The sequence below is a fragment of the Sminthopsis crassicaudata genome, chromosome 4 (genome assembly GCF_048593235.1).
Source record: "Sminthopsis crassicaudata isolate SCR6 chromosome 4, ASM4859323v1, whole genome shotgun sequence".
Taxonomy (NCBI): Eukaryota; Metazoa; Chordata; class Mammalia; order Dasyuromorphia; family Dasyuridae; genus Sminthopsis; species Sminthopsis crassicaudata.
The window spans coordinates 361353228-361366436 of record NC_133620.1 but is presented as its reverse complement, the minus strand read 5'-3'; the positions used below and the strand labels follow the sequence as shown (position 1 = coordinate 361366436).

At 36.7% G+C, this 13209-nt stretch overlaps 1 protein-coding gene across 6 annotated transcripts in view; it reads right to left on the bottom strand.

Annotated features, from left to right (window-relative positions):
* Window positions 1–13209, bottom strand: part of STXBP4 (syntaxin binding protein 4) — a 227836-nt gene that overhangs the window by 89297 nt on the left and 125330 nt on the right. For all 6 annotated transcript variants that reach the window (XM_074261824.1, XM_074261825.1, XM_074261828.1 and 3 more), the window contains 4 exons: window positions 11488–11664; window positions 6040–6156; window positions 4635–4684; window positions 184–317 (listed from right to left, as the gene is read on the bottom strand). In XM_074261824.1, the coding sequence (XP_074117925.1) occupies window positions 184–317; window positions 4635–4684; window positions 6040–6156; window positions 11488–11664 (478 nt within the window). The remainder of the gene's footprint in view (window positions 1–183; window positions 318–4634; window positions 4685–6039; window positions 6157–11487; window positions 11665–13209) is intronic.

Below are 13209 nucleotides of genomic sequence, written 5' to 3'. Positions count from 1 at the left end.
ATGCTGGAAATTGCCTTTCTGAACTTATATTCATTGGCCTTCTTTATATAGGTATCTTTTGTTAGAAAAACCTGATCCCCAAAATTAGTCATTTGAATAACAAAGATATTTCTTAAATTGATTTATCACTTGAAAACAGCAAACAAGTCAAAATGAATGAAATAATAAATGCAAATAACTCACGGTCCACATCCAGAAGGGCACGGACAGATTTAGCAAGGTCCCTAGATTCCTGGACCAGATTTGCTGTGACATTGCGTCCATTCCTTCCAAGCTGTGGGAATAGTGTTTGAGAACCTAATATTGATCTTCGGTCACTAAAGGGCATGGGGAGGAGGAGTAAGGGATAGAAAATAAAGTAGAATTAGTTTTTACATCATGGGAAGTGATATTCCTTTTATTAAAAAGGGACAGTGATTAGGATGTTTTAAAAAAACAGGACTCTTGGTTGATGAGAAGTTTGTGCAAAGGAAAAAAAATCCATTCTTGGTATTATATTGAAAGATTCTGAGAATGCTGGGATACCATCATTTGTAATTCTTAACGAGATCTGTGATTTCAGTGGAGTAGTGGAGAAAAAAAATCTTAATCTAGATAATAATAATAATAATGATAATGAAGACAATGATAAAGATTAATAAAAGGTATTTATCATTTACAATGTCCCCAGTCCAATGTCTTTGCTAAGTATTTGACAATTATTATTTCATTTGATTGTCACAACAACCCTAGGAGGTAGATGGAATTATCATTCCTATTTTACAGTAAAGAAAACTGAGACAGAAAAAGGTTAACTTGCCCGGGGTCACACTGCCAGCATATGTCAGAAGCAAGGTTAGAATCCATGAAGCAAGCTCTCTATCCTCTATACTACACTGCCTTTAATTATATTATAATTTAATCATAAAAGCCATTTTTATGTAGTTCTTTAAGGTAGAGAAGCATATTCTACTTTCAGTTACAAAAAAAATTTCTGTTAACATAAGTTTAAGAAGGATACTCTTACTACTAATAATGGCAATAAGTAAGTGAAAGAAGAATGATGTAATGAATGTAGCCTGATTCACTTGAGTGCACGATTTTACAAAGAGGGGTCAGCGGTCAGGGGAAGAAGAATAATTATGCTATGATTTAGAATAGGACATTTGATTTTATTTGATGATAAAACAATTACTGTTTATACATATACCATCTTCATATGCATAAAGTTGTTGTTAAAGCAGATAGCATTTAAATCATTCATTTTTACTTTATTTTTTTTTTTTTAACCAGACTTGGAAGTCCATTGGAAACTCAGGAAGGAAACTTTCTCTATTGATACAGATAAGTTACTGCTCTGCAAATTAAGAATTTCCTGGAACACTGAGTTTTGACTTACTCAAAATTACACAGCCAGGAAGAGACACACAGACATAACTTATACCCTGTTTTCTTGGCTTTAAGCATGAAAATCTATCATAACACACTACTTCATAAGTCATTCATTTTGTGAAGGTTTTTTTGTTTCGTTTTTTTTGTTTGTTTGTTTTTTTTGGTGTGAGGGGGATGCAATGAAGATAAAATGACTTGCTCAGGATCACAGAGCTATTAAGTGTCTAAGGGGAAGATTTGAACTTGGGTCTTCCTGACTCCAGAGTACCTGGCACTCTATTGTACCATCTACTGTCCCTTATTTTATAAAGTCAATGAAATTATAAAGGATACTAACATTATTTCACTGGAATAATCTTTAGCAAAACACTTAACCTTCTTTTGCCTCAGTCTGCTTATCTATAAAATGAGGATGTAGGATTCCACGGCCTCTGAAGTTCTTTTGAGTACTAGATTTATGAACATCCTATGGCATTATTTTATTTATAAAAATTCAAATCTTACCAAATTGTATAGGCATTGCATAGACATAGAGTGGCTTGTTGTTCATAAAAATAGGCTCTGAAAGGGTCCAAATTGTCAGCCAAATTTAAAACTAATCTTTAAAGTATTTACTTTTAAAAAATGAAGTACTGTATGACTTGAATGCAATCTGATACACTTAAAAAAGGACAAAGACTTAAGTGGGGAAAAAAAAAAAGGTTAATCAAAATGTTGAGGAAAGGACACAATGTTGAATTGTGGATAAAATGGTGATTGTGTATATATGTGTCATCTAGATATGCACTGAGCAGTTATCAGAGCAGACAGGAGGATGCAGAGGAACAGATATGGAACCAGATACCAGAAGGTCGGGGGATATTGAGTCCCACTCCTGACACTATGAACTATGGGTCCATAGCTAAGTTGCAAACTCTCAGGGTTTAAATTTTCTTGAATATAAAAATCCAGATTCTTCTTGTACCACAGATTTTACAGCAGAATTCAAAATTTGAATGATGGGTGCTTTGTAACTATAATGCATTATATAAAAGCAAATTATGATTATTAACAGCAAACTACAAAAAATGAAATGCCAGTATGCTAAATCAAGTACAATAGAAGATGAAGATCTTTGTTTCCCTTATGGAATTTCTTTCATTATTGAATGGGCTTTCTACAAAAGAAAGTCTACTAGGCTTGGAGTCAAGAGGACTTAAGTTCAAATTTTCCATTTGAACTAATTCACAGCTAATCCACTAATTAGCTGTGGCTATGGGTAAGTAAAATAGCCTCTTTCTGGCTTGGTTTTCGTACAAAATGAGGGCACTAGGGAGAATGGCCTTCTGGCTCTAAACCTAAGATTATTTATGACTCTATGACTTGAATGAAAAAATGAGTACTCAAACTTGTTCACATTATGGCTTGAGGTAGGTCAAGAAACAGAATCTAAAACAATTCCAATATATAAATATATATTTTTGTTCCAGACTTGTGGTTTCTTCCATATTTGGAACTTCCAATATGTAGGCTCTATTCACTGGTACAGGCAAGTAATTCATGTTAAAATTATCTTTGAAAGCTGAATGAATAATTGAAAAGTTAATTGATATTGCCATAATGACACAGTTAATACAAGTCAGAGACAGGAGTTCTAACTAGATTTTCCTGGTTCCAAAGCAAGTCCTCAGTGTTTCTTTGAAGACTTTTGACTGATCAGTTTGAATGAGCCAGAGAAATGGGGCTTCATTTGTTGGTGAAATGGGACTCTCCAAGGGCAATAAGCTATAATCCCTCACTGAATCTAGGAATCACATAAGAGCTTGCATGAATGGCCCTGGAGGTCTGCCAGATTCATTCATCCCAAAGAACAGGGCATTATGTTAGAATGTGGACAAAAGTTGACAATTGCAGGTATTTTTTTTGACATTCAATGTAAGAGTGGGAACGGGGACACACACAGAGCATCTTGAATCAGAATGAGTCATCCTCATTCATTGAATGGCTACTGTTGGATAACAAAGGGCACCAGGGATTATTTTGTGCATTTTAGCAAAAAGGACCCAGCTGGAAGGAGATGATGTCCCTGTGAAGAATGACAAATGCTATAAACCCATGCCACATCACCTGGAAAATGCATGAAGTGGAATCCCTTCTCTGCACAAGGCAAAAAATAAAGAGATTTGACAGGTGCATCAAAGTGACCTTAGATAAGAGCTGCAGAATAAACAAATATTATTAGCGCTCTCATTGCTCTTATTGGGAAATTTAAAGTGGGTCACTTTTCTATCAAGACTGTAACAATACTGTAGACAAGAGATGGCCAAAGAGGACCACCAAGAAGGAGATTTTCCTTCTTATTAGTTGATGAAAATGACAAAAAGAGTGCACAATTAAAAAAAAAATTTGGCTAATTATAAAAATTTAGTAACTGGATTAAAATCGGTTAATGGGACCAAGCTTTTGTGTAGTACTTTTTATTTATTTAAATAATTTAAAGGGAACTAGCATGGCAGGGTGGGGCAACTAAGTGGTACAGTAGATAGAGCATCAGCTTTAAAGTCAGGCAAAACTGACTCAGACGCTTACTAGTTATGTGATCCTGGGAAGAGCCCTTAAATGCTCTGAACCTCAGTTTTCTCTGTAAAAGGGGGGTAATAATAGCACCTACCTCACAGGATTGTTGTGAGAATTACTGAGATAATATATGTGAAATGCTTTGCAAACTTTGTTAAAAACCGTAACATATGTCTTCTTCTTGTTATTTCTGCTGTTGTTATGCTGGCTATGTGACTTTAGGAAAATTACTCAATCTCTTAAGTTTGCAGTCAACATTCTAAGACAGATTATCGATGAAATGCTAATCTGCATGAGTAGAGGGGTTTTCCATACCAGAAGTTTTCCACATAATGAAATAACAGATCTGTAAAAACATTGGGAACTGGCTTTGGAATAAGATGAGATGATATTAAAAAATAGTCAACAGACATTTATCAAGCACTATGTGATAAATGCTGGAGATGCAAAGAAAGGTAAAAACAATCATGTTGTCAATAAGCATTTATTAAGCATCAACTAAGTGCCAGGCACTATAATGAATGCTAAGATACAAAAAAAGGTTAAATCATGTAGTCAATAAGCACTTATTAAGAACCAACTATGTGCCAGGCACTATGCTAAGTGTTGGGGATACAAAGAAAGGTAAATGACACACAGTCCCTGCTCTCAAAGGGATCCAATCTAATGGAGGAGACTTGTAATTTCTTATCTAAATTTAATATTACCTTAAATTTGACAAGGAAGAAGAATGATCAGAAAGAACTTCTTGGATTGTCTATAGATAAACAAAACAATGAAGAACACATGTGAATTTGATGCCTTATTTTAAAATATTTTCAATTCAAGCAACATTGTCTAAAGGGGAATCCATAGAAAAAAAACAGACCTGCCTGAGTCTCCTTGGGGATGCAATAGGAATCTGAACAAGGCACTCTAAGGTCATTTGGGGAGGAAGAGAGGCTACCTGTGGGGAGGGGAGGGAAGAGGCCATTGGAACTAGGTAAGGCTTTCCCCCCCCGCCCCCCACCTTGAGGCTGGGGTTAAGTGACTTGCCCAGGGTCACACAGCTAGGAAGTGTTAAGTGTGTAAGACCAGATTTGAACTCAGGTCCTCCTGAATTCAGGGCTAGTGGTCTTTCCACTGCGCCACCTAGCTGCCCCTTAAGTAAGGCTTTAAAAAGAAGAGAACTCATCTCTTATTAGCTAACACTGATTATTATTTTATTATTTTCTAACCTTCGAAATCTGAGCTAGGGACTCTAGATTCTAGACATGTTTCTGTTTTGTGGGAGGAAAAATCACTTCTACTTTCAGATACTTCTCAGAAATGCAAACTGATTTAGAAGCCTCTCTCTCTCTCTTCACAAGGGTTCTTGGGTATCACTTTCCCTGAAGGTTTGACAAAAATATTCCTCAAAAACTAATGTATTTTTGTCACCCTTTCCCAGCTATTTCTCTTCAAGTGTCTGGGTCATGATAGCTTGTCTGCTCCTTTACCTGATATTTTTAAATCTTTCAGTCTTGTTTTCTAAAGTCAGCACTGTAGTTATGAGCAGTAATAATATTTCACTTAGCCTTCAAATGTGAAGCTTTCGTCAAAAGACTTAATGTTATTAATGATATATTTATGGAAATGCACACGATGTGCACACACAACGCACCACACATAACACACATGTATACACACAAGACAAATCGGCCTGCATGTACACATGTGTGCACACACATGTACAGTACACACACAAGCGTACATGGACACAGCACAATACGTACAAATATACATATACCCAAATGCAAGCATAAATATAACGTGCACAATGAATACATACACATAACACATCCATGTATATACATATAACACACATAGATACATGTAATATACACAACACAATGCACACATAGTTTCACATAATACATATGTGTATGCACACAACACACACATGATGCACACACATGTGCATGGTACATACATACACACATACATACATTTCCCTCCAACTTGATATAGGAGTGTTCCCTTCTCTATGGAAGATATATCACAGTCATGCATTGAGTATATATTGATGGATGTGCTCTAGCCACACCTATGATGCACATCCAGCCAGGGAATAATGCAAACAGGCAAACTTACCTCGACAAAGTTCAACAATTTCTCAGTTGTGAGTTCAAAGGTTTTCCGAGCTGTTTCTGACTTGCGCAGTTGGCAGTCCAACACTGTGATTCTCTTTCTTAAGTCTTGAAAACTTTCCTGGCAAGGAGGCCCAGAAAGAAGGAGCTCAAGCATTTTTCCAAGACTTACTTTTGGCAACTTCTTACTTCTCAGATTTTTAGTTGTTATAACTAATGGCAAAAACCTCCATAGAATTCCCTTTTCTGTGTCTTAGTGGAACACTCATCCAATAAGAGGCAGTGTGGTATTGGAGAATGAACATTGCACTGGGGTTAAGGATGTTCATTTTTCATTGTCTCTCACTCTCTATGACCTCACTTTAGGCTTTCTTTGCAAAGATACTGGAATGATTTTCGTTCTCCAAATTATTTTACAGATGAGGAAACTGAGACAAACAGGATTAAGTGACTTGCTAATAAATGTCGGGAGCCAGATTTGAACTCAGGAAGATGAGTCTTCTCAAGTCCCCTATCCAGTAAGGAAGGACTGGCCTAAATTTCTACTTTTTGTGCTTACTACTTATATGACCTTAAGCTAGTCATTCTTTTATGGGCCTCAATTTTCTCATCTACAAAAATGGGGTTTAAACTACATGAACTCAAAAGGTCCCTTCTAGCTCTAAATCTATGGCTTTATCAATCAACAGGCATTTTTAATTAAGCACCTACTAAGTGCCAGGCATTGTGTTCACTTTGTGCACACAAATATTGGAGGAAAAAAATCCCTACTCTCAAGAAATGTACATTCCATTTGGAGAGACAAGAAAAATGTATACAAGTACACATAAAATAAATACAAAAGGAATGGAGATAGGGATAAACCTGTGACTTAACCAGTATAGGGAATACCAGAGGAGGAAAATCCCTCTGCCAATGGAGGTCACCAATTTTTCTGCTTTTCTGCAACTTAGAGAATCTTAGCCACCAAGAAATTTAAGCTAGTTGCTCATTGGGGTCAGAGAGCCAGCAAGCCTCAGAGATAGCACTTGAACTTTCCAGCTTTGAGCACCTTGCTGAATGAATGAATGAAGCATTTTCTGAATGCTTCCTATGTGCTAAGCACTGTGCTAAGTGCTGAGAATATAAATAGAAAACAGTCCCTTCTCTTCCTCCAATTCTAATGGAGGAAGTCAACATGTATGGGAAGTTTCAGTTACAAGTCTGTCAATAAACATTTACATACGAGGGGAGAGGTGTTAGATCATATGGCAGATAGATCATCAGACCTGGAGTCAGGAAGACTCATCTTTCCAAGTTCAAAGTATATTTACTACCTATGTGACCCTGGGCAAATCCCTTAACCTTGTTTGCCTCAGTTTCCTCATCTGTAAAACAACTTAGAGAAGGAAAGGGCAAATTATTCTAGTATCTTTGCCAAGAAAACCCTGAAAAAATCCTGGAGAGTTATGCATGAGTGAAAATGACTCAATGTACTACTATTGGCAACTTCTCACTTCTCAGATTTTAAGTTGTTAAAACTAATGTTATCATTTCAGTGTTAATTCACTCCTAGAAGTGAGAGTATGACCTCTGCCACATTGACCGATGACCCAAATAAATTTGGAGCTCCTGCTCTTTTTAACCCAAAGACCTCTGGAGAGAGGAAGACTCACAACCTTCTCATTACTCCTTTTACAAAACATCATTCTCCTTATTGAAAAAAATAGAAGGCAAATATTGGCAAATTTGATGTCCCAAGGCAGGTATCTTAACTAATGAAATGATGATTACTATGAAATGCAAAAGGAGAATTTATATTACTAAGGAGAAAGGCTAAGGAATATCTCAAAGGACACAAACCTTGAAATAAAACATTTTTGGGTTTTGAATCAACACTTTCTGAAAAGTTATTGTTCTTGAAAAAGGGTAAAGATTGATATAAAAACAAAAAAAAATAAAACTTTCTATTTTTATTAAAATAAAGCATGATTACTAAAGAGAAATGCTGTGGTGAGATGGGCAGTGAGCTGGTCTTGCAACAGTGCCTCAGTGACACAGTGACTCTCATACATGATGCTTCCATGGGCACTGGACAAATTACTCCACCTAGCCCAGGCAGGGGTAGAGACAGTGTCAACCAGAAGGTAGAAGGAATTTATATGTATTAATGAAATCACTGGTCCAGTTCTTAGACCTATAGGTACTAGAAAAATAAAATAAACATTTTCTTTGGAAAAGTAAAGAAAAAAAGGAAGATACAAATAATGTTAATAGTTTTGTTTAATAAATTCTACTGTTAATTACAGTAAAATGTTAGGATCCTTACAAGGTGCTAAGTCAGTACTTAACAATTCTCTAGTTCAGAGTTCATATATTTAAAGGAGTTCACTCATTGGTTCCTTAAGGAGTTCCCACAAGCCCATGGAGTACCCACAAGCCCATGCTCTGGGAGGATAAAAAGAGCCAAAACTCAGTGGGGAGAGTCAGTCTGGAAGGAGTCTGGATTGGGTCAAGGAGAAGACTTCCCGTGGATTTGCAAGTCCAGCAGATTTACAAGTCTAAAGGAAAAGCCTGCTCATGGATTTCCAGGAGATTTACATCTAGGTTTGAATTCTGGGAAGCCCACAATACCACACTCTCAGAGGCGAAATCTGATTCCCACACTCTAGGACATTCAGAGTCAAAATTTCATTCCCATGTCTACCTTCCTGCTGGCTGGAGGCTTTGGATTCAGAGGGAGCTAGAGCCTGAAGCTGGCTGGAGACATTTTGACAGGAAAAGATTCAAGACTTTAAAGGACACAATATAGGATCTGGACTTTAACTCCTGGATGCATTTTGGGATTATTGAACAGGAACTGAAACTAAGGTTGGCTCCAGAAGTTCCCCAAAAGATCTCCCAGAGAATGATTACAATCTAGAAACAACAGAACATTATATTTTGGAGCCCAACGTGGGGCAAAGACTTTTGCTTATCCTGATTTTGGCTGATTCTGAGTTCTTTAGGGAGCTAGACTGGACTTTACAGTAAAAATTTGAACAGGTGATTAAAAATGATTGATTTCAAGTAGGTATACTATTTCTAGAAGATAGTTGTTGTCTGCTTAATCTCAGATTTATTATTATATTTTATCAGATATTAAATATATAATTACTATAGATTTCCTTCCTTAGCTATAGGCTTTTTGAAAATGCAGAATATATTCTTTGAATATATTTACAGTACTAAATGGACAACTAATATAATATCTTTCAAGAAAACTAGCTATGTAGACTGATTTCAGAAAATCTGGACTTACATGAACTGACACTAAGTGAGGTGAGCAGAACCCAAGAGAACATTGTACATAGTAACAGCAAGATTATGTGATGATCAACTGTGATGGGCTTGACTCTTTTCAACAAGGAGGTGAGTCAAATCAATTTCAATAGAGGTGGAATAGAAAGAGCCATCTGCAACCAGAGAGAGAACTATTGAGACCAAATGTGGACCAAAGCATAGTATTTTCACCTTTTTTTGATGGTGGTTGTTTGTTTGCTTGTTTTTCTTTTTCTTTCTCATGTTTTTTCCCCCTCTTGATCTGATTTTCCTTACACAGCATGACGAATATAGAAACATGTTTAAAAGAATTGCATACGTTTAACCTATATTGGATTGCTTACTATCTTGAGGAGGGGGTAGAGAAGATAGGGAGAAAAATTTGGAACACATGGTTTTTCAAAGGTGAATGCTGAAAAATATCTTTGCATGTATATGGAAAAATAAAATACTATTAATTAAAAAAAAAGAAAACTAGTTACATAAATGCTGGCTTGGGTTTTGGGGAATCCAGGTTTTATGACCTCTTTGGGTATATTTTAAATATGTGAAATTTAAAGTAAATATTCAATAAATGATCAGAATTGATGCGGTCTTAGGAAGTTAAGAAACCTGGAGTAAAAAATACCCACTTTGAAGGTAAACAGTGCCATAAAGTTTAAAACATTTATTTTCATTAAAATAGTCTTAAGATGCTTTACTCTATAACAAAACATGTATGTTGATTTCATCTTCAAATTATGAGTGGGAGATTTAGAGCTGGAGGGAATGCTGAAGGTCATTTAATCCAATCTCCTTATTTTTACAGATGAGGAAACAAACCCAAAAAGGTTGTGATTTGCCCAAGCTCATTCATATAGGTAGTAACAGGATGTGAGATTTGAACCTGGGTTACAAAGTGAGAGGATCTTGTCTTTGAATCTGGCAGGGATTTTAATATTAGTATAAGACCCTCAATTTACAGATAAGAAAACTGAGGTATGGAAAGGGTAAGTGACCTTGTCCAAGGTCATATAGTAACTAAGTAGCAGGACTTGGATTTGAACTCAGGTCCTGTCTCCAAATTCATCACACTTTTTACTGCACCACACTGCTTTCCTATCACATAAAAAATGATAATTTGTTCAAATTCTGTTCCCTGAAACACATATCATTTTGGTTTATTATCAAAAAGAAACTTGGAAATAACATAACATGGCATGCTTTAAATTTAGGGTGAGATGATGGGGATGATTAATTTCAAAACAAACATTACTTAGGGACAGAAGGATGAGAGAGAACCTTAGTCTTTCATTGCTTGAATCTACTGCCTTCAAAAATTATCTTTTTTAAAATTTAATCAAAGAAGAGTAAACAAGGATTCTTAGAAACAGAAACAACCCACCCCTATTTGCATTTCAGTGTTAATTCACTTTTAGAAGTGAGAGTATGACCTCTGTCACATTGACCAATGACCCAAATAAATTTGGAACTCCTGCTCTTTTTAACCCAAAGACCTCTGGAGAGAGGAAGACTCACGACCTTCTTATTACTCCTTTTATAACACATCATTCTCCTTATTGAAAAAAAAAAGTAGAAGACAAACACTGACCTACTTTAGAAGAGCTGATAAAAAGAAAATGAAAACAGGATATATGACAACAGAAAGGAAACCATGGTAACTATGAGAAGGAAGGAGAGAGGAAAGGAGGGGGAGAGGGACAGGGAGAGAGAAAAGGAGGGGGGAGAAACAGAGAGAGAGACACACACACAGAGAGAAAGAGAAAGAGAGAGAGAGAGAGAGAGAGAGAGAGAGAGAGAGAGAGAGAGAGAGAGAGAGAGACAGAGAGACAGAGAGGAGAGAGAAGGAAGTAGAGTGAGAGGAATAAAAAGGAGAGAGAAAGGAGAGAAGCAAGTAGGGAGAGACAGAGAGGAAGAAAGAGGAGAGATGAAGAGATGGAGAGAGAGAGAAAGAGAAATGAGAAGAGAGAGAGACAGAGACAGAGAAGGAAAGAGAGAGAAGGAAAGATAAAGAGAGAGGAGAAGGAAGTAGAGAGAGAAAGAGAGAGAGACTAGAGGGGAGAAGGAAGTAGAGAGACAGAGAGGACAAAAGAGGAGAGATAGAGAGCCACAAAGACAGAGTGCGAGCATGCTCTTGCGCTGGTCTGCTTACTTTGCTCTGGCCAGAGTGATCAGCCAGCTGAGCCTTTAGCTCCTTTATTTCAGCCTCTAAGAGGCGAATCACTTCCTCATAGTCCATTTCCATGCCATGGGCCTGCCTCTGTGCTGCTTCAGCAAGATGAAGCCTGCTTCTCAGGGTTCTTGTTTCTTCCACAACGGCTTTAGCTTCCTATAAACCACAAAATAAAATTCCATTTAAAACAGAATAACGGTTCAATGATTCCAACAAGATATCTTCCTTCCTTTCAGGTTTCGGGGAAGAATGAGATTACCCACAATTTTATTCTGTAGCTCCCAATGTGAACATGCAGGATGATCATAATTACTAGCACATCAATAATGACTGTGATGAATGATGTTGGATGCCACATGACATTTTTCTTCCTTAGGGAGAATACCATAAACTTGGAGCATATATAGACTTATTAGAGAAAGCATATTGTTGGTGGCTGTGGAATCAGGAAGAACCAAAATCAACTCTAGCCTTTGACATAGTAGAGAAGTGTGAACTTCGGAGAATTACTGAACTGTCAGTGCCCCAACAATCTTCTAAGATAATTATAGAGGAGGTGCTAATCTGTAATGGTAGAAGGAGTTTCCATGCCAGGAATTTCATAGTCATCAAATCAAATTATAGATCTGAAGCATGTTGCTGTATGTAGCCAACATTGATTTTCAGAAAATACGAAGAAGAGAACAGAAAAGGGAAACACATATAGGTAACAGATAGTTTGGAGGAGAGAAAAGCAGGTAATAGTAAAAAGAGATGCAAGGTAAAGGGGGGTGGATTTTGGTCCCTGGTGGATCCTGAGGCTTCTTTATCTCTTGGAACAATATGGTTGGTCTTCCAACTGTACTCTGTCTTCTCAGTTGTCAAATTGCTCTGCCTAAAACACAAGTTTGACCATATCCTACCCCTATTCAGTAACTTCTAGTGTTTCCCTATCACTACCCAAGGGGAAAAAAAAGGCTTTGACTGGCATTCAAAGTCCTTCTTAACCTGGACTCTTCGTACTTTTCCAAATTTTCTTTCAATTTAATTCATGTCCTTTCTGCCCAATCTAATGATACTGGCTGCTGTTTCTCATATACCTCATACACATCAACTCTTGACTCTGGGCATTTTCAATGACTGTTTCTGACACCCCAATTTTTTTTCTTTCCTTATCTTTTACAGGATTCCCTGGCTTTTCTCAAGTCCTAGCTAAAATCCCACCTTTGCCAAGAAGTCTTTCCCATTCCTCCTTCACTTTGGTGCACTTCTTCTGATATTATCTTCAATTTATCTTGTCTATATTTTGTTTATATATAGTTGTATATTGTTTTCTCCATTAGAATATGTACATGTTGGGAGCTGGGATTGTGTCTTTCTTTATATCTCCAATTTTTAGCACAGTATCTGGCTTGTAGCAAGAGCTTAAGGTTGTTGATTCACTATTTTGGGTCAGTGTTTTCTTAGAGATTGGCTGTCTTTGAACTTAAAAAAATTTTTGGGAAAGGGGATGAACAAAAAAGTGGACTCCAATAGTAGACTCTGGATCTTCTACAGAATACGACGACGTGAGAATAAAAAAATTCAAACATTTAAAGTTACATTAAATCATAAATTATACCAAAAATAATGTAGGGTATTCAAGGATGTTTAACCCTTTCTGGGAATGTTAGGGAAGATGAATATCATAGCGTTCCACAAAAAACTTATAAGTGGTTCTGT